The following is a 19,746-nucleotide window of genomic DNA, read 5'->3' on the forward strand; positions in this document are numbered from 1 at the left end:
CAGCTGCACCAGCCTCCGAGCGGGCAGGGCTGGATCCTGATCTAGGACCAGGCATCTGGCCCTGCTCGGTCCAACCCCCACTCCCAGTCCAGAGCCCCCCAGCCTCCCTGGAGCCTTGTGCAGCCCGGGGCTTTGACACAGGGAGCCCTACGCCAAGTGGCACAGACACAAGGCACGGGGGCCTGCTCGCACGTCCCACATTTGGGGGGATCCCAGGCCTGGGTTCAGCCACAGACTGAGCCCTGAGTGCACTGGCTGGGTCACATGGGCGTCAGGCCCCCATCGATCACCACAGACAGAAACCTGAGTGAGACTCCAATCGGCACCTTACAGGGCTGAGCTGTGGGGGGAGCCCAGGGTTGGGTTAGCGGGGACTGCCGATCGGGAGTGAGGGGCACTAGCAGAGCTGGGGGGCCCAGGGCTGAGCTAGCAGGGGCTGCAGATCGGGAGTGAGGAGCACCAGCAGAGCTGGGGGGGCCCAGGGTTGGGGTAGCAGGGGCTGCAGATCGGAGTGAGCATAGGCAGCGAGTATAGGGCCTGTGCTCCATCAATATTCAGGAACATGGGCCTGGCTCAAGCAACGTTTGAGCTTATATTTAATCAGAGCCATCCTGTCCATAGGACAGACCAGGGCAACCACCCTGGGCCCCGCGCTTCGAGGGGCCTCACACCTCAGGAGGCTGTGGAGTCCAGGGCAGCCTGGGGGGTCAGCAGGAACCTGGCGCCAGCAGCAGCGAGTGACCTGGCCCACAGCACCCTTTCCCCCAAGCCCATGCCCCACCTCTTTCTGGCTTCTGCCCCCTCCCCAAGCAATGCCGGGCAGGAGGGGAGAAGCAAAGCAGAGTAGGCTGGAGCCAGTTCACTTGCTGCTGCCAGCACCAGCGCCCCTGCTAACCTCCCAGGCCACTGGGACCCCACATCCCCTTGTAGCGTGGGGCCCCTCAAAGCACGAGGCCCGGGACTGTTGCCCTGATTAGTCCTATGGACGGGATGGCTTTGCTTGGACCCATTCTGGGCACTTCCAAAAATTATACAAACCTGGTGCCTGTGGGAGTGAGGGGCACTGGCAGAGCTGGGGGGCCAGGGCTGGGCTAGTAGGAGCTGCAGATTGGGAGTGAGGGGCACCAGCAGAGCTAGGGGGCAGGTCTGGGATAGGAGAGGCTGCAGATCAGGAGTGAGGGGCACTGGCAGATTTGGGGGGGGCAGAGCTGGGATAGCAGGGGCTGCAGATTGGGGGTGAGGGGCACCAGCAGAGCGGGGGGGGGCAGGACTGGGTTAGCAGGGGCTGCAGATTGGGAGTGAGGGGCACCGGCAGAGCTGGGCGGGGCAGGGCTGGGATAGCGGGGGCTGCAGATCAGGAGAGAAGGGCACTGGGGCTGGACCCTAGCCGAGTACTTTTGCCTCTTAGCTACTCACTTTGCTGAGTTTAATCCAAGCCCCACCCCTGCTCCTCCAGGGGGATCCTGGGCACAGTCCCATTGGCTGGGCTGGGCCCCCCTCGCCCAGCATGGCTATAAAAGGGGCGTGGGATGCAGGTGCTCGAATGCTTGAGCTCAGCATGGTTGGGTCCCGGCTCCTTCTGCTCACCCTACTCTGCGGAGGCTCAGGTAGGAACAGCCACAGGGACTGGGCTGCCGCCCTCCACCCCTACGCTGCCTGGGGTAGGGAATCGGCCCCATGGATCCAGCCAGTAGGGAGCATGGCCCCGGGCTGGGAGGGGAGCGATAGGCACACGAGGAGAGCCCCTGATGGGGGCATCTGCGAGGCAGGGGGACCCCTCACACGGCAAGGGATGGGGGCAGAGATGTCTGAGCCATGGGGAGTGGGCTGTAGGGGACCCTAGCTGGGCCCCTGGGGGAGCAATGAGGCAGGACCTCAGGGACCTTCCTGCCCCAGGGTGGGGGAGATGGGACAGGGATGGTTCTCACAGCTCTGGCCTCCAGGCCTGGATCTCCTCCCCAGCGATGGGCACATAGGATGGAGGTAGGAGGGACCCTTCCACAAAGTCCTTCACTCCCACAGCGACTGAGTGGCACCCTGGCGCTGGTCCTTGGACCTAGGGCAGACCCCTTCATCTCCGCCCCATGTGCAACACCAGGGTGCCACTGGGTCGCTGTGGGACTAACCCAGAGCCTGGAGGGGCAGCTGTAGCCCAGACATGGGAGAGCTCAGAGTGTAAGAGTCCAGGGGACAGGACTAGGATTCCTGGGTTCTCTCCTCAGCCCTGGGAGGGGAATGGGGTCTAGTGGTTAGAGCAGGGGGGACAGGGGCTGGGAGATAGGACTCCTGGGTTCTATCCCAGCTCTGCTGCTCACTCTGGATAACTTCCCTTTCCTGCGCTGTACCTCAGTTTCCCCATCTGTAAAAGGGGCTAATGCTGCTGGCCCACCTTGGGTAAGCGCTTTGAGATGCAGAGACTTCTAGAAGGGTGGCTCCAGCTGTGGGGAGAGAAACCTCTGACTGCCAGACCTGGTCCCCTGGTTTTGATGGCGCCTTTCACTGATGTCCCACAGCCCAGTTGCCATTCTGTGGCTGGTGTCGGCTTTGCAGGCATGGACTGGCCAGCTCAACCACAGGCTCTTTGCTGTCTCAAAATGGAGCATTCCCTTTGGAAACACATCCTGCCTTTGATGCTGTCGCGTGGGTGGGGAATTCAGCAGAGGCTGGTGGAAGACGTGGCGCCAGAGAGCGCTCCCAGCCAGGGCAGATTGCCACCTCACGTGCTGGTTTTCTGCCATGGCTGCTCGGGCTGAGTCTCTGCAGGGGCCTTTCATCAGGAACTCAGACAGTTTGGGGGATCCAAACTCATGCTTCAGGGCACAGGGATCAGGAAGGAATTCTTAGCACGGTGCCCAGCGGCCAGGTGCATTATGGGGGCTTCCTCTCCCCCAATGTATCCAGCATTGGCTGCTACTGGGCAGGAAGGGCAATCAGTCGGATCCAGTGGTGATGCCCCTGGGCCTGGTGACCAGTGTCCTGGGGGACGGAGAGGGCTAGAAATGGGGGCGCAGGGGATGGGTTGTTGTTCCCCCCCAGCTCCCCCTCCAAAAACTCCAAACACAGGGAGGGGGAACCAAGGGCTGACTGCACATCCTGTGTGGGCAGCCCCATGCCCCATAGGGGGAGTCCATGTCTGGGCTTCACAGGAGCAGGGGAACCACCCCCAGGGCAACTCAGTGGGGCAGGTCCCTTACTCCCACAGAGTCTCGCCTCTTCATGCTGGTGTGTGAGCAAATGGGGCAGGAGGGATCTGACAGTTTCTAGTGCCCTGTCCTGGAGCCCAAAGGGCCAGATCGAGCCCCCGACCAGCGGAAGGACAGATCCCCCAGATCCAACTCTGTTCTGTCCTGGGTCTGATAATGCTCTCGTCACCGCTAGGCTGGGAGGGACAGAAGGAGGGAGAGAGGGATGGATGGATGGATGGAGAGAGGGAGTGGGACCGGAGAACGGTGGGAGGAATTGGGGATGGATGGAGGGACGGACGTAGGGAGCGAGGGATGTCTAAATAGAGGGAGAGACAGACAGAGGGATGCAGAGAGGGAGGGATGGGGAGACGGGACGGAGGGAGCATTGGACAAAGAACGGCTGCCCCAGCACTGTCCCTGGTGCCGGCCAGGCCCCAGCTGCATGTCACTAACCAGGCCTTGGCCTCTTTCATCCCTAGCCCTGGCTGGGAGCCCGTTGGCCCAGCAGGGCTGTGCCGAGGGCCCAACGTTCTGGTGCCAGAGCCTGGCGACGGCCATGCGGTGTGGTGCGGTGAAGATCTGTGCCCAGGCTGGGTGGAACCAGGCTGCTAAGGCAGGTCCCGTCCGTGCCCTGCAACCTGCTGCAGTCGGGCTGGGTGAGATGCGGCGGGGCCATTCCCTGCCAGCCGGGGGCTGCGGCCAGGCAGAGGCGTGTGCTGTCAGAGCCGCAGATTCTGGGTTCGGGGCCAGCGGGGAGCCTGGCTAGGGGCAGCCAGCATGTCCCTGAGCCCCGAGGGGCTTGGCCCTAGCCCTGTCCAGGGAGCCCTTGGGAGGCCGGCAGGAAGAGAGTTGGGTGGGGCCAGAACCGGAGTCCCAGGAAGGGGGGGTGGCCACAGCTGGCCCTCGGCCTCTGGGGGCTGCGGCTGAGCAGCCCTGGGGCCCCTGCAGGAGTCATGGCTGGGAGGTGGGTGGGAGCCATGAGGCAGGATCTGGGGGGGTTGGGAGGATCAGCCATGAGGTGGGGCGCTGGGGGAGTGCCCTGGGTGCGCTGGCCCCAGGCCATGCCCTGCTGACAGGTGTGGGAGGAGAAGGAGGAGCAGCTGGTGCCTCACAGAGGGGCCCTGACCCCAGCCCCTGACGTGGTCTGTCCCCCACAGGAGGACATGTGCACGGACTGCAGGCAAATCATCACCATCCTGACCCGCATGGCCAAAGATTCAGCCTTCAAGGTACTGTGGGGGGCCAGGACTCCTTTCTGCTAGGCCTGGGGAGCGGGCACTGGCTCTGCCCCACTCATACCCCTTCCCCCCACAGGACAACATCCAGAACTACCTGACCCACGAGTGCACCCTGCTGCCCCTGCACACCCTGGTGCCACAGTGCCAGAAGGTGGTGGACACATACTTCACTCTCTTCATCGCCTGCCTGGAAGGGCAGATCGTAAGTGGGACCCGCCTGGCCCCTTCCCCGGGGTGGGGGGATCCCTATCACTGCCTGACTTTCAGCGCCCAGCCAATCAGATAACAAGGGGGCCCTGCTGCCCTCGCACAATGGCACCATGCCAGGAAATAAAGCCACCCCCAAGGGCTAGCAGCCCAAAGGAGCACCAGCCACACTGCTGGGACATGGGCTGGTGGGGAAACTGAGGCACAGAGGGAGGGGACTTAGCCGGGTTCCCAGTGAGTTAAGGACAGAGGCTGGGACTAGAAGCCAGGAGTCCCAGCCCTGTCTGCTCTACCCCACTAGACCCTACTCCCCAGCCAAGGCCAGTCCTGCTGCGCTGTCCCTTGCCGGACCCACCAGGCACCTGAGCCTGCCCTGGGCTCACTGACCGACGCTGTGCCAAGGGGATGGTGACCCAACCCACTGAGCCCCAGTCTTGCTCTGCCGGTGCCCCTGGGCACAAGGGCTGGGTAGCGCTGGCTGGTCACCCTGCCTCACGATGGGCTGGGGTCACTCTGTCAAGCAGGGGTCTCTCCTCCGGCTAGTCCGGCCTGGCAGACAGGAGAGCAGAACTGGGGCAGATCGGATCAGAATCGGCCATAGCTGAACTGGGCAGTTCCAGCAGGGGGCGCAGGTAGATACACCCCACAGCCAAGGGGTTCCCAGCCCCCTGCACCACTGGGATCTGCCCCTCCAGAGGAATTCCCAGCCCCAAGGGTCAGGGCAGTGTCAGAACTCAGGGGACTCTGCTCCCACCCTGGGGCCCCTGGGCATTGCTCCCCATTGTATCACTCGTGGATCCCAGGGCACAAAACCATATCCCCCCTCCGCTCCCCCTGTGTCACTGACCACTGCTCTGCCCCTCAGAAACCCGCCTCCATCTGCGGCAGGCTAGGCCTGTGCCCCACGGACCCGTCACAGGACCAGAGCCAGGACAAGTGTGCTCTCCAGCTGCTGCAAGGTCTCCGCCTGGACCTTCCCGATGGTCAGACCCAGGTACAGGCACCTCCACCCCTCTGGGCCCGATCCTGATGCCACGTGGGATCCCTCTACCTACTTCAGCAGGGCTGATGTGCTGAATTCTGGAGGCAGCTCCCCCATACAGAGGGCCAGCACCAGGCGCAGGTGCCCATATGTCCCCCTGTGCCCTGGGATCCCCATGACACCACACAGCCTTATACCAAGCCCGTCCCTGGAATCAGGCTCATGGATCCCAGCTTCATTGACAACCCCTGATGACTGACAAGGAAACCCCCCTCAGAGCAGTCTGGCTGCCTGAGTCTGCTGAGAGCCTGAGCCCATCACTCTAAGGGGCAGCAGGAAAGCTACCTAACTTTGAGCTCATAGAACTGGGTCCTTTAGCTCAAGCAGAGGCTCGGATTCAATGCCTGCCCTGGGGCATGTGACGGGGGTTCCGGGGAGCCACACTGAAGTTATTCAATTGGGGTGAAGTGCAAAGAAACGGGGAAGACGATCCACAAAGCTGGGGGATATTCCAATACTTAAGATTTACCAGCCAGCCCAAAACAGCTTCTGTAATACATCACTGATTACCCAGAAGCCAGCAACACAGTTCCCTTAAAGCAACCCAGCCTCAGGCCTCCGCCCAGACACCCAAGTCAAATATGATGAGGATTACTGAAAAGCTTATTCACCATATAAGAAAGTTCTACCAATCCCAAAGGATCGGACACATTACCTCCCAGGTTAATGAATATCCCAGATCTTACCCAAATACATGCTACAGCCAATTCTTATCAACTAAACTAAACTTTATTTAAAAAGAAAAGAGATGATTGGTTAAAAGATCAATTTACATACAGAGATGAGAACGGTTCTGAGATCAGATTCATAGCAGAGATGGGGAGCTTTGGAGTTCTCTGAATTAGTCCAGAGGTTACAGTCCAATGTCCATATTCAGGGTGATCCAGGCGGGACTGGAGAGCTGAGTCTTATGACTTAAGCTTCCCCGGCACGAAGCATCCAGCAGATCTGAGATCAAAAGGATCCAGACTCCAGGGGGTTTTATACAGTTCCAGGCCTTCTCTTGACAGCTCGGAGTCCTTAGGTGAACAATAGACAATCATGGAGACTTGGAAGTAGACCTGTTTCCTAAGCATCACTGGTAATTATCTACACTGATTAACATAAGGCAATTTATCAAGTAGGCAGTTTATCACAAACTTTAAAGAGACATCTAGACAATGACATTATTGCACCCAAGATTCATCTAAATGTTAATATTCCCTTTTGATCTCTGAATCAATAGCTCTAATGACAGACAGGAACTGTCTGCTTACATGGCTAACATTTAACAAGATATGAGGTCACACATACAGTTAGTATCACCTCTAATTCGCTAACAATACAGGGTTGCATTTCAAAGTTCTGGCCTATCTAATGTGGAATGGCCCTAATTACCATTCCCGTACTTTTCAAACATGTCCTTAAAGGTTGAATTTGGGTCATTTATCCTGCAGGAGGCTTAACCCTTTTTGGCCATGTGTTACACCCCCAGTGTGAGATTGGTGTAGACGGGAGTATTTGAAGCTCCTGGATACACCTTAAGGACCTCCCAATATTGATATGAGCTGTGTTTATATTGAATCTTTTGTCAGGCCAAATTAGTGATGCAAGTTAACAACTTAGTCCATACTCTGTCAAACACTCTAGTGATTTCAGGACTGAGCCTATGTGTTAACTTAACATAGACATCAGTGTTTTTCAGAGAGCACATACTTTGACATTTAGCCATGAAGGTGGTGAGGTGGTGTACCTCAGTTTCCCTTTTTGCACAGCAGTCCAAGCTTGTAATGGCTTTTCTGCTGTGGAAAGTTTTAGGATTGTGTATAGGCATTAGCTGTGAAACCTCAACATTATTAGGCTTTCTAATACAAAGTGTGTTCTTATTGACCCAAACAGCATAATCATAAGGGTTTCTATTACACAGTATGTTTTCATGTACCACTTTTAATATGTTTGAGGATTTTCCCCATAAGTCATACACATTAGACATTTTTACAGTTTTTGGCATCAGCTGTGAGAACTAGTTACAAGAATTAACATTAGCATTAATATTAACATCAAATCTGTCACAAGTGCACAATCACAATCGTTTTTGTCATGCCAAACCTTTTGGTTAGCTACATCATTCTTTAGGTCAGCTTGTTCAATATCCCTTTTGAACCTTTGTAGGGTTCCCTTTACCTCAGGGTTTTCTTAATATAGACTTTTAGTTTAACCACATCCTCGGGGCTTTGGTATTTTAGAGATGAGTGAGGCAAATCTGGTAGGGCGTTTGCCTTTCAAGGAGCAACTTGCCTTCCTTCTTTTCCCTTTGTAGAGGGTTGAAATTTGAGTTTTCTGGTACACCATAATCTGTGGGCTTGCCATCTTATTGCCAGCCACTATGGGCAACTTTGTTCCTCCCTTGTGAGCTAGGGTATTTGCATGGACAACATGCCTTAAAGAGACACAACCATTTTCTAGCATCATGTCCGAACTACAGTTCTCTTGCTTTTCAGCTACCAATTTCTGCATCCACAAGGCATCAGATGCATCAGAGCTTACTAAGCAATCACCTGACATATCCAAAGTGTCTATGGGACTATTTACAAGGCTGCTCTGCTGTGTAACGCCAGGAATCCAGCCTTCCTTTTGAATCTGAGACACAAACTATTCACTTCCAATTTCAATTCATGAAGCCTCCTTTAAGCTAGCTCCACTGGATTTTTCCAAAGCAAAGTCAGTGAATTCATTTTCATTTGAAAGACTCTGGCCTTAGGCACCAACACACTTTTCTTAGTAGAGAAACTGTTTACTACCCACACTGGCCCATTAAGAGACAATGGTTCATTAAGAGTCAAAGGGAGCAATTCTTTTTCACTCCCACTAGGACAGCTATTGACTTCTCACAGACTTCAAAGACTTCACCCAGAAATCCCTTCCCTTCTGCAATACCATACACTGCAACAGCTTGCTTTAGTTATGTTCAGAATCGACCTTGGTACAACAGACAATTTAACAAACTCCTTCTGAGCATCACTCAAATCCAGAACTACCTCTGGGACATCAGGGAAATATTCACACAACTTCCTTTTGGGCAAGCTACTAGACTCCATATTCAAAAGGTTAGAGACATTCTCTTCCCCTTTGCAGGTCTCCTGGCTGACAACACACACGAGCTTGGGGGCCATTCCTGCCTTGTCACAAGTTTCCACACTGTCAGTGGGTAACAGTCAAATCATCTCTATCAACCTGATCAGACAAGGTTGTCATATCTTTACCCAGCAACACACTAGCAACAGGATCGCCTGGCCCCTGGGAACTAGCTCTGACATTAACCGGATGTAATCTAGTTACAGTGTTGTTCTCCCCAGCAGACACAGACTTAAGAACGTTTCCTTCCTGGGCTTCAGTTGTGTCCAGAATCAATTTGGAGACAACGGATACATTTTCACCCATCATAGGCTGACAGGCTTCTTCTGTCTGCTCCACAGACAAAGAACTAGAGACACATTATTTTGTAGCAGACACTGCTATTCTCCCAGCAATTGTATCAGGCTCTCTGCAGATCCAGGCAGCCATAGCAACCTCCTAAACATCTCTGGCATCCATCCACCAGAGAGGACAGCAGCACTCAGTGTCCAGGTGGGGGACTGTGCCCCACCCATGGAGCTTGCTACAAGATCCACCAAACCCACATCCCCACAGGGCTGCCACACCCCAGGCAGGTCCACAGTGGTGATGGGAACCAAACTGGGGCTGCCCAGATCCAGAACAGTGAGCATCATGTTATGTGTAAGGCAGCCAAGGACCTGTCCCCACAGGCCACGTGTGGCTGGAGACTGGCTGGCTTGAAGGGCTCCCTGGCTTGACTGTGGGAGTGAGGCTCAAAGGTTCAGGTGGGGCTCAGGGGCCGGGGGCCAGATGCCAGCCCCACTCTCTGGCTGGTTGCCTGGCTCTGCCAGGCTGGCCCCCGGCTGCTGGAGCTGACCCCTTTCTCTTTTACCAAGGGAGGCCACAGCAAGGACCTGCCGTTCCCACTCCCGCTGTGCTGGATGTGCCGCTCCTTCATCAGCCGGATAGAGTCCACCATCCCCAAGGTGCTGCGCCCACCTTCCCCCCCTCAATGGGGCATCGTGGGAGAGACCCCAGAGCTGGCCACCGGCTCCAGCCCCGCCCAGGCTGACAGCAAATGGGAGGCTATGAAATGAGCTAGGCAGGTCTCAGCCCGGCCGGCGCTGGTTGGTACAGGTGCTGTCAGTCCGCAGCTCCCAGGGCAGGGCGTGGGGACACTCACTCTGCCACATGGGAAATGCCTGAGGAAACTAAAGTGCATTTTAGCACTGAACAAATGACTCGGGGAGCAGCCCTGCTCGCTTCATGGCTCCCATGGGTCCCCCCGCCACTCCGATGCAGTTCCGGGAGAGCTGGCCGTGCTGGGCATGAGGTGCCATCGGTCACCTTCAAGGGTGGGGCTGCACACCTGGGCCCCAGGGCAGGATGGGGCTGGCAGAACCGAGAGCGACTGGAATTCAGAGCCTGGCTCGGCTGGCTGAGCTGAGGAGGAGCAGCAGGGGCTGGCAATGGACAATGCCCCAGGGACAATAACCCCAGGTGCCCTTGAACTGGAGAGGAGGGAGCGGGAATCAGGATCTGCGGGAAATGTTCATAGTTCAGCCTTTGTTTTGCTCCCAAGTTGAGACCAAAAAATCAAAGTGATTTTATGGGACAAAAAGCTCCAAACATGTTTCATTGGAGTCGGTTCAACATTGACACCAAACTGCATCTTCCCAGGTTGCCACAGTGCCTCATGTCCCCTGCCCTTGCTCTCCCCTAAGGGCCGGACTCACTAGCCAAACTACATCTCCCATGATGCACCACATGACTTGGGTAGAGGGCACACCGTGGTGCATCATGGGAGATGTAGTCCAAGTAGGGGAGAACAACAATGCTCGTGAGGCACTACAGGCAGATGCATGGACACAGCTGGAGACACACTGGGCTGCTAAGCCAACTTTCCCCTGCCTGCTCCCCCAGGCCGGCTTCTGCTTTTAGCCCAGCCGATCCCTCTCCTCCACCCGGGGCAGCCTCCACTTTAAGTCTCACCCCCTCGAGAACTGACTCAAAACCAAACCCTTGGTTGGTTTTTCGGGTGGAAAATATCAGTTGTTCGCAGAAACTGCATTTTTGGTTGGAAACAGATTTCAGTGGAGAATTCTCAGTCAGATCGAAGGAGACTTTAGGCCCCCAGACTGTGAGCCTGGAACTGCCAAGGCCCTGTGGCAATTCCTCTGCGGCAGAGGTTCCACTCCGTCCAGAACTGCAATGTCCAGGGTGACTCTGAGCTATCAGCCCTAGTGCCCTGCTTACGGTTCATCTCAGCTGTTTACATGGTGCCAGGCATCTGTGCTTGGTGCCTCTGGCACCACACTGCAGAGAAATTCCTGCGCAGCCTAAATTGCCTCCTGCAGTGGCAGCTGCAGCTGGCATCTTCACCCAGTGGGCACAGAGCAGGGCAATGGGGCAGACCCACCCCGAGGGTGACATAGGTAGTCAAATAATTCCTTTTCCATCCAAAAAGAAATGGAATTTTCCATTTTTTATGAAAACCAACCATTTTCAGTAAAAAAAAAATGGGTAAAAATCTTTGGGTTTTGGTCAAAGTTCTTTGGCTTTTAAAAACGGAAACATTTGATCTAGCCCTTGAAATCTGATCTCAAAATCATTTTAACTTTTTTTTTAATAGCGGAGTTTTTCCGTCCACAACGTGAAAAAACGGCAGAAAGACCTGGGGAAAAACCTGCAATTTTCCAAAATGTCCAACAAAAAAATAACAGGTCTACCTAGGGCCTTGCTGCAGCCACTCCTGCAACAGGAGCTGGTCGGGAGGAAGTGGGGAACCTGCCCACCTGCTGGGGGGGCCAGGGGTGAGAGAGTCCAGGTGGGGCACTGACTCAGTCTGTCTGCCCTTCCTCAAGGGGGCCATCGTCAAGTCCATGTCACAACTCTGCCATCTCCTGCCGGGCATCATCGGTGGCAGGTGCCAGTCCCTGATGGAGAAATACACCACCACCATGCTGGACCTGATCCTCAACAAGCTGGGCCCACGACTGATCTGCGGGATGCTCCTCATGTGCGCCATGGGGGAGAACTGCAGCCCAGGTGAGTCCTGGCCCTTGCCCCGCTCTGCTGCTCCTGGGCTTGGGGACTGGAGCGTCTACATTGCATTTTAACCCTAGATTAAGGATTTTCTGACCTGTGCCTGAACCTGAGGCTCTGGCATCCACACTGCAGTGTGCAGACCCACCAGCTTAACTTGAGCTCGGACCTGCTAGCCCTGCAGGGACCTGGGGTCTGGCCCTGGGTTAGCACAACTGCAGCGTAGACGCAAAGGGGGTTAGGCTTGAGCCCAAGTTCAAGCCAGGGTCTTACACTGCAGCGTAGACACGCTAGAGAACAGGGTGTTGGCCCTTCAATGGCAATTCCCTGGCCCACTACTAGGCTGTCATGGGTGAAGCCCAGAACTGAGGCATTCTAGGGCTCATAGTCTGGAGCAATGCCGGGAGGTGGAGCCTGGGGCACCAAGGCACGCTGGGATGGGGCAAGGCTATAAATAAACTGTGTTTTAATGCGGTCCTGGGCTTTGATGGCCCCTGGAGGTAGGACCAGGGCACTGGGTGGAGACGTACCCTGGGGCTCATGTGTATTTCATGCCTGCCCCCAGCTGCTGCTACGCTGCCCCCAGTCTTTGTGCCTCTCATGTTACTCCCTGTCTCCCCTGCAGAGCCACCCTTGGTGCCGCTCCTTGCCCAGAGCGCCGAGTGCCAGGCCTGCATTGCTGTCATGGGCCTGGCGAAGTCGACCGTGCAGGCGAACAGCACTGTGGCAGATGTGGAGGTGGCTCTGCTCAGGGCCTGCAGTGGTGCCCACCTGGGCTGGCAGGAGGTGGGTGCCCAGGCCGCTGGCAGTGACACAGGAGCAAAGAGGCCAAGGGGCATCGGGTGCCCTCCCCAGATGGCTCCTAGTTCCCAGCTCCTCCCCAGCGTCCCATTCCCATGGATGTGGCTGTCGGTGCCGGGGGATGTGACGTGATGGGTGGGGTTCCTGCCAGGCAGGCAGAACGGGGCTGGAGGGTCTACACGAGGGGCTCTCTGTGAAGGTGGGGTCCATGCTGTGCTAGTGTCTGAGCTCACTGCCCTTGGAGCCATGCCCCATGGGGTCTCTCTGCAAGAGAGGGACCCTCACAGGTGAAGCCAGCCGTGCCCCTGAGATCTGCAAGGAGGGCCCGGGGGCAGGAGGGCATCAGTGGGGAGGGGGTTGGGCCTCCACGGACAGACAGATGACCAGGGAGAGACACTAACCTGCCTTCTCCCTCCCCAGTGCAAGAGCTTCATGGAGCGGCACTGGCCCCAGCTGCCGACCTTGCTGCCAAAGGTCTGGGACCCCCAGAGCATGTGCCAGGTAAGAGGAGCTGCAAACACCCCACCCCCAGCCAGGGATCCAGGCCACTTGCCCCAGCCAGGTGGCACCATGATTTGAAAGGAAAATCCTGGGAGACTCTCTCAGCTGCTGTGGCTCCCAGCCAGGCTCCCTCCGTCACCGCTCAGAGGGGAGCTGCCCCCCGGCTGCCCTGTGCTCCTGATGCTGACGGGCCTTGTGCTTTCTCTGCCACCTGCACACAGGAACTGGGCGCGTGTGAGGCTGGAACGGGCCCTGCTCTTGGACCCGAGGGCTGCATGCTGGGACCAGCCTACTGGTGCTCCAGCCTGGAGACTGCCAAGCAGTGCCAGGTGAGTACTGTGACCGGGGGGGGGGGGGAGGGAGGGAGGAGAAGAGGCACACAGGCAAGGGACCAGCCAATGCACACACAGCTTTGCCTCCCCTTACTCCCCTGGGAGGCCCCTTTCCACCCCAGCTCTCCAGTTCCAGGTAGGAGGGGGGGCACAAGACCTGCTCCAGGTCCATGGGGGCCCCTTTCCCAGCATCACTGGGGCCCAGATTCCTCCTGCCTGTGCAGGTCACCCCACCTGGAGGCAGGCTGGGGCCACATGGGGGCAGAAGCTGGAGGGGACTCTGTCTGGCTCTAATATCTCCTCTCCCCGTTCCCTTCCAGGCTGTGCAGCACTGCCAGGCCCATGGCTGGGCATAGCTGGAGACACACCAGGCTGCTGAGCCAACTCTCCTCTGCCTGCTACAGCCTAGCCCCTCCCTCTCCTCCACCCGGGCAGCCTCTGCTTTCATTCCCCCCCCCCCGCAAGAGTGATTTCCTCTCCTCTACCCCCCGCCAGCCTTGGCTACCCACTCAGTGCTGCTGGCCCGTGCCTGTGCTCTGCCCCAGGGTGTGCGGCACCAGGAGTAATGCCTGCAGCTCCAGCACTGCTGGGATAGCCCTTGGGCAGGACCACGGTGGCTTAGAGAGATCTCACGTGGCCTCCTCGCCGAGGAGATGCCTGCCTTCAGAACTGGTCAGCTGGGGCCAGTGCGAGCAGCCGGGCTGAGATTCCTGTGCTGAGCCGGAGCTGTCATCACACATCCAAGGCCCCTGGCTGCGCTACACCTAGAATTGCCAGGACAGGCCAACCCCACCAGGCAGCTCCCGCACATGCCTATGAAGAGGGTCCAGGCAGCGTTTGGCACATGCTGCATCTCCCAGGCAGCCATGGCCTGAACCCAGCTGAGATCCAGCTTCATGCTGGGACCCCGTTTGCAAGGTGGACTGCACCGTAAATAGGAGGTGGGAGAGAACTGGCCAAGCTCCTCTCCCAGCTGCTGAGTGCTCCTCAGAAAGGGGGAGCTTACACTCCCACTGCCCACTTATAACTCCCACTGCCAGCAATGCCAACCTGACTGTGCCCTTCACAGGCCCCCCTGCGAGGGGCATGGCTGCTGCAGGGAGGACACCACCCCACCCCCACCGCACCCCGAGGGGCAGGGCAGATCCCATCCTTTGCTGGGAGCAGGACACAGTATTTCACACACCTGCAGGAAGCAAATTCTAACTGCTTTGCTCCTGCACTCCTGGGTCAGCAAGGCGCCCGCATGTGATGCGACCACCTCGTCCCCTCCCCTTGCAAAGTGAGCAGCCTTTGAGGGATGTAGCCTCTGCAAAAATTTGGCACCAAGATTTTGAACACTGCTTTCATGAGCTGAGGCGGGGGGGAGAGGAGGGAGTTAAGACACAACACACACTATTCCCTGCCCTAGTGACACTTAGAGACTGCTGCCCTGCTGGCCGTGGGGCTGACAGTCCTGTCTAGTGTACAAGAGAAGGGTCTCATGGCAGCTGAGTCACAGTGAGAACCACACGCTAGCTTGGCTCCCACATCAGAAGACGTGCTTCCCCCAGCTACAAGCTTCGCCGCAGTGATAAAGTCACAGCAGCCTCTGCACACCGACGGCACATCTGAAATGCCCCCTGCCTACAACGTTCAGCTGCTTCAGGAAACACCCCCTCCCCCAAGGGTCAGCCCCCCTGGTCTCCCTTGCTTGGTGTAGCGGGTGAAGGCTCCAGCTTGCTGTATGGACAAATGTACCTGACAAATAAAGCTTTGGATTCACACTGTGACTGGCCAGGGTGAGATTACAGCCCTTCACATCCCCACCGCCCAGCCCCTTTCTGGTTCCATCTTCACTCTCTTTACTACCCCACAGTGACTGGGGTTTTTAACATCCTTACTGGGGCAGTGTTGGCAGCCAGGGCCACTCCAGGCGCCTCTATCCCTCTCTGGCATTGGCTGCTGCTTCCAGTTGCTTTGTGGGACTGTGGGCCCCCAGCCTGCCCTCCCACAAAAGGTTCAAAAGGTTTCTCTCTGGCAACCTCTTTCCTCACACGACTTGGCTACCACACGACGGCTTCCTGGGGGAGCGAGAACAGGCCTGGATGCTGCCCTCTCCTCATGGCACAGCCAAGCTGCCGGAGAGCAGTGCCTCCGATCTGGCTGGGGAAGACGTCGTCCCAACCAATGCCTAGAATCTGGCCTAGACACTTATTCTCAAAAGATGCCTAGCTTTCTGGCCACCATTTTAGTAGCTCTCCGGCTCTTGCGACTGTTCGTTAGCACCAAGCGTACAGCATAATTTTAATTCGATCCCCTCAAACCCTGGGTGTTTAATATACTTCTTTTAGAGGCTCCCTGCACTGGCTGTAGGTTCATGGGCCCAGTTCTCAGCGACTGTAAATAACAGAGCAGGAAACAGGTTTATGAAGAAGATTGTCCCGTTTTTCACATATCCCCTCTCATGCAGAATTTCCCAGCCAGTCCTGCTGGTTTTCACTGGTGCTGTTACAGCAGCTCTGATGCACACGGTCATAGCAGCAGAATGTAAACCTCCCCCCCGCCCCGAACCAGTGATGACAAAAAGCAGGTGCTCCAAGCCAAGCGTGAGGAGCGAGGGGGTGATAGTATTGAGGCAGGACAGATTTCAGTTATCTGGGCATTTCAAGAGGCAGATATGGCACTTTTGAAAATTCCAGGCATCTATCTACATCTTTAGCTGCTCACACAGTTAAAAATCCAGCCCTGAGAGCCTAAATTCCTTGTAAAAGCAGGATGTAGGCTCCTAAATCACTTAGTTTCTGACCATTTGACCCAGGGTCCTAGGAGCGCCTTGCTGGGGAAGATGTGCCAAGGTGTGAATTTAAACCAGTGCTGCTCTTACTTCAGTTTCAGAAGCTCATTGGGATTTAGCTCCAGGCGACTGGGAGCGCACAGAGTGATGGGAAATAAGCCACTGTCATGCTGCAACACTCAGGGGTTTGCACCCGTTTAACTCTAGCCGTGTAAATAATGACTGAATAGCCTCTCTAGACACAGCCTTGTATCAGCTTAGTTCCATTTGTGCCAGCCCATGTGGACAGCCTGTAGCTTAGAGTCAAATCCTGGCTCTTATTGAGTGCTTTTCATCAGAGCACTTTAGAGAGGTCAGTGCCATCAATGCATTTTAAGGAGAGGGAAACTGAGGCACAGGCAGTGACTTGCCCAACGTCACCTTGCGGGCCAGCAGGAGAACTGAGGCTTGAACCCAGGTCTCTTGAGTGCCAGCTCAATGCTCCATCCACTAGACCACACTGCCTCGCAGTGCCATTTGAAACCAGTGTCAAACCACACCTCTGATTAGACCAGTGCAGGTAAAAGAGGATTATAGCACAACGGGGTGTAACCAAGAGGGTGGAGGAATTGCTGGCTTAAACAAAGGAAGGGCAGTTCTAACACTTACTGCCACCAAGCCCCTGGGCGGATGTAACACGTCCCATCATCCTCTCAGCCCGCCCTTCTTCCCATGCCCTGGGAACCCGAAGCCACGCACCCAAAGCAGAGGCAAAGGGAAAGCAGCAGGGGTCAGAAGGAGCCTTTTGAGCGAATACGCTCCATCAGTGCACTACCCTCCGCAGGGCTCCTCCAGGGCCTGCCTGCAGTCTGCAAAATCATCAACATGCAGCAGCAAGAGGGTTACCTGGCCTTGTTTTCACACTGACACAAACAGCGTTGTCACATCCCTGACTTGCTAAAGCCACAGTGACCAGCTTCCACCTGCTATCTCCCACCATCAGCGGCTGACTGACTTTTCCATCAACAGACTTGTGGGACAGCCTCAAAAGAGACCCCAGTGGTGTAGTTCCACTCTGACCTCCTCTGATGTGGTGGGCAAGCGCTCCTCCCCTTCTGAAGGGCGCCCCCACACCCTGACCAGCACCTCCTCCAGGGGAGGCAGGGGCACAACAGGCCAAGAGCAGTTAGAGGAGCTAGGCCCAGCCCCACAAGGGTACTGGCGTGCCTAAGTCCCATCCATTTCAATAGGAGTTTGGTACCCAGATACCTTGGAGGGTCTGGCCCCTGCTGGCTCCTTAGGAAAATGGGAGCTGGGGAGCTCTCACGATCCTCAAAGGGAGACTCTGGAGTGGGGAAAGGAGTTGTGCCTGGGGTCTGTCCCAGCTGAGGGGGAGGGCACTTGAACAGAAGCTGGGCTAGGTGGGACAGCCCTGCCGAACTCCAACAGCCAATGGCAGGCTTCTCACAGCTCTGACAGGGTGAGAGATCCCACACCCCTCCTGGCCCCGCCTGAGTGGAGACAGAAGCAGGCGCACTGAACAGATGGGATTTCAGAAGCAATGAGGCCAGGCAAGGGAAATAAAAAACAGGCTTGAACTCCTTTAATATACATAAGGACTGGCAAGTAGAAGAGAAGCTGTTCCTGCTCCAAGCCTCGCTAGCCACTGTGCCCCGGGCATGGTCTGCTCCAGCAACCAGCCAGCGGCAGTACAGCTGGAATGGGGACGTCAGTGGACATGAAATGAGGGGAACAGCCTGGGTTCCCTGAAGAGTTTTCCAGGCGAGACCGGCTTCCTCTGCCACAGGCACAGGCCAAGGTTTGCTGGGGCCTGTGTGCAGCCAGAGACCAGCAGAAGGGCACTGGGTGATGTGACACTCCATCCCACTGTCCCCTCGGAGGCTGGTGGAGAAGCTGATCGGGCTGAGTCCTGCTGGCACGTACTGTGCATTGTGCTAGGCGGGGGATGAGAAGCACCATCCAGCTGTGGGGGGCAGCGTCCCAGTCTCTCCTCCGGTTCCCTGGAGAGGATGGTGGTAAACATCTGCAGCACTTTGCTCTCCTCTCATGCCCCCTGCTGGTTGGTCTCGTCCTCATCCCGCCTCTTCCAGATCTGCAAAGAGTAAGGAAACCCATCACTTTGGGGTTTGTTTCCTGCCCTCAGCAGAGCTCAGGATGCAGCGTGGCCTAGTGGAGAAGGCACAAGGCTGGCAGTCAGGAAAGCCAGGCTCTGCTTCGAACCAACACGGACGCTGAACGACCCTGGGCAAGGCACTTCTGTGCCTCAGTTTCCCCTTCTGTAAAATGGGGATACTCCCCCACTTGCCCCCCTGTGATTCTTATCTGGCCCCCACCACCACAGTATCCAAGCTCTTCACAATCTAGAGGGTACATATCCTTTCACCGCCACGAAGCCAGGAAGTGCCCCTCTGCAGATGGGGAACTGAGAAAATCAAATGACTTGCCCAGGGTTTTCCCCCTTCAATACATTCATCCCTCCAGTCCCCTGAAACCCCCTCCAGTCCCTCCTTTCTGGCCTTTGGGAAGGGAGAGAACTATATCCTAGTAGAGAGGATAGGAAGGGAGTTGGTAGAGCATAGGCAGGAGCTAGTGAGGAACAGTCACACATTAAAGAGTCCCATTTAAACACAATACATGAAGGCAAGCAGCTGAGTATTGACAAAATGAACAAGTGCTTCTATACAAATGCTAGAAGTCTAAATTCTAACTCAAGTGCCTGACCTGAATGAGGATATCGCTATAATAGGCACCGTGGAAAACTGATGGAGTGAGAATAATCAATGGGAAGTGGTAAAAGCAGGGTACAAATATCCAGGAATGACAGAGTAGGTGGCACTAGTGGGGGGATGGCACAGCATAGAGGCAAATAAAGTGAACATTTGAAATGAATCAAACTCTGCCATACAATCTCTATGGACATTCCATGCTTAACCACTGAGCGTTTAACACCTGGGACTCCGTACTGATCACCTGGCCAGGACGGTGGTGATGACTGGGAAATGTGCAAGGAGATTAGAGAGGCTACAAAGGCAGAAAATGCAATAATGGGGGATTTCAACTATCCCTGTATTGACTGGGTACACGTCATCTCAGGACAGGATGCAGAGAGAAAATTTCCAAACACTATAAATGACTGCTTTTTGGAGCAGCTAATCCTGGGACCTACAAGGGGAGAGGAAATTCTTGATTTAGTCCAGTGGTGGGACTAGCCCCGGCCCCTCCCCTAGAGCCTCAGCTTGCCATGCCACCAGCGCTCTTGGCAGCAGGGCTGCGAGTTCCTGCCAGGCAGCATGGCTGCATGAGCTGTCGGGAGTAGTGTATTAAATTGCTCCCCGTAGGAATGTGCTACTTACAGCTGCCAGTCCCGGTGCTTCGTAAGTAGCACATTCCTATGGGGAGCAATTTAATACACTACACCCTGGGTAGGGAAGGCTGAACCTCCCCACACAGCCTGGCCCCTGCCCCCTATCCACCCCCTCCCACTTCCCACACCCTGACTGCCCCCCTCAGAACCCCCGACCCATCCAATCCCTCCTGCTCCTTG

At 56.2% G+C, this 19,746-nt stretch overlaps 2 protein-coding genes across 2 annotated transcripts in view; one reads left to right on the forward strand and one right to left on the reverse strand.

The window, feature by feature from the left end:
- Positions 1-1,536: 1,536 nt before the first annotated feature.
- Positions 1,537-15,195, forward strand: SFTPB (surfactant protein B). Its single transcript, XM_030551796.1, has 11 exons — positions 1,537-1,607; positions 3,665-3,798; positions 4,343-4,414; positions 4,500-4,625; positions 5,496-5,624; positions 9,644-9,733; positions 11,612-11,795; positions 12,418-12,578; positions 13,014-13,094; positions 13,316-13,423; positions 13,747-15,195. The coding sequence occupies exons 1-11, from the start codon at positions 1,544-1,546 to the stop codon at positions 13,780-13,782; spliced, it is 1,185 nt and encodes a 394-aa protein (XP_030407656.1). The 5' UTR covers positions 1,537-1,543; the 3' UTR covers positions 13,783-15,195.
- Positions 15,196-17,762: 2,567 nt separating this feature from the next.
- USP39 (ubiquitin specific peptidase 39) overlaps positions 17,763-19,746 on the reverse strand; it is a gene marked incomplete at its 5' end in the record, with an annotated part of 29,408 nt that continues 27,424 nt past the window's right edge. Inside the window, one exon of the mRNA XM_030549412.1 lies at positions 17,763-18,294. Coding sequence (XP_030405272.1) covers positions 18,247-18,294 — 48 coding nt within the window. The remainder of the gene's footprint in view (positions 18,295-19,746) is intronic.

This window comes from Gopherus evgoodei, chromosome 2, assembly GCF_007399415.2.
Source record: "Gopherus evgoodei ecotype Sinaloan lineage chromosome 2, rGopEvg1_v1.p, whole genome shotgun sequence".
Taxonomy (NCBI): Eukaryota; Metazoa; Chordata; order Testudines; family Testudinidae; genus Gopherus; species Gopherus evgoodei.

What these genes read in the sequence shown, in the direction of transcription:
- SFTPB (XM_030551796.1), top strand. Translation starts at nt 1,544, where the DNA reads ATGCTTGAGCTCAGCATGGTTGGGTCCCGGCTCCTTCTGCTCACCCTA. An exon ending in TAGAGTCCACCATCCCCAAG is followed by an intron (nt 9,734 to 11,611) that starts GTGCTGCGCCCA and finishes CCCTTCCTCAAG; the next exon opens with GGGGCCATCGTCAAGTCCAT. An exon ending in ACCCCCAGAGCATGTGCCAG is followed by an intron (nt 13,095 to 13,315) that starts GTAAGAGGAGCT and finishes ACCTGCACACAG; the next exon opens with GAACTGGGCGCGTGTGAGGC.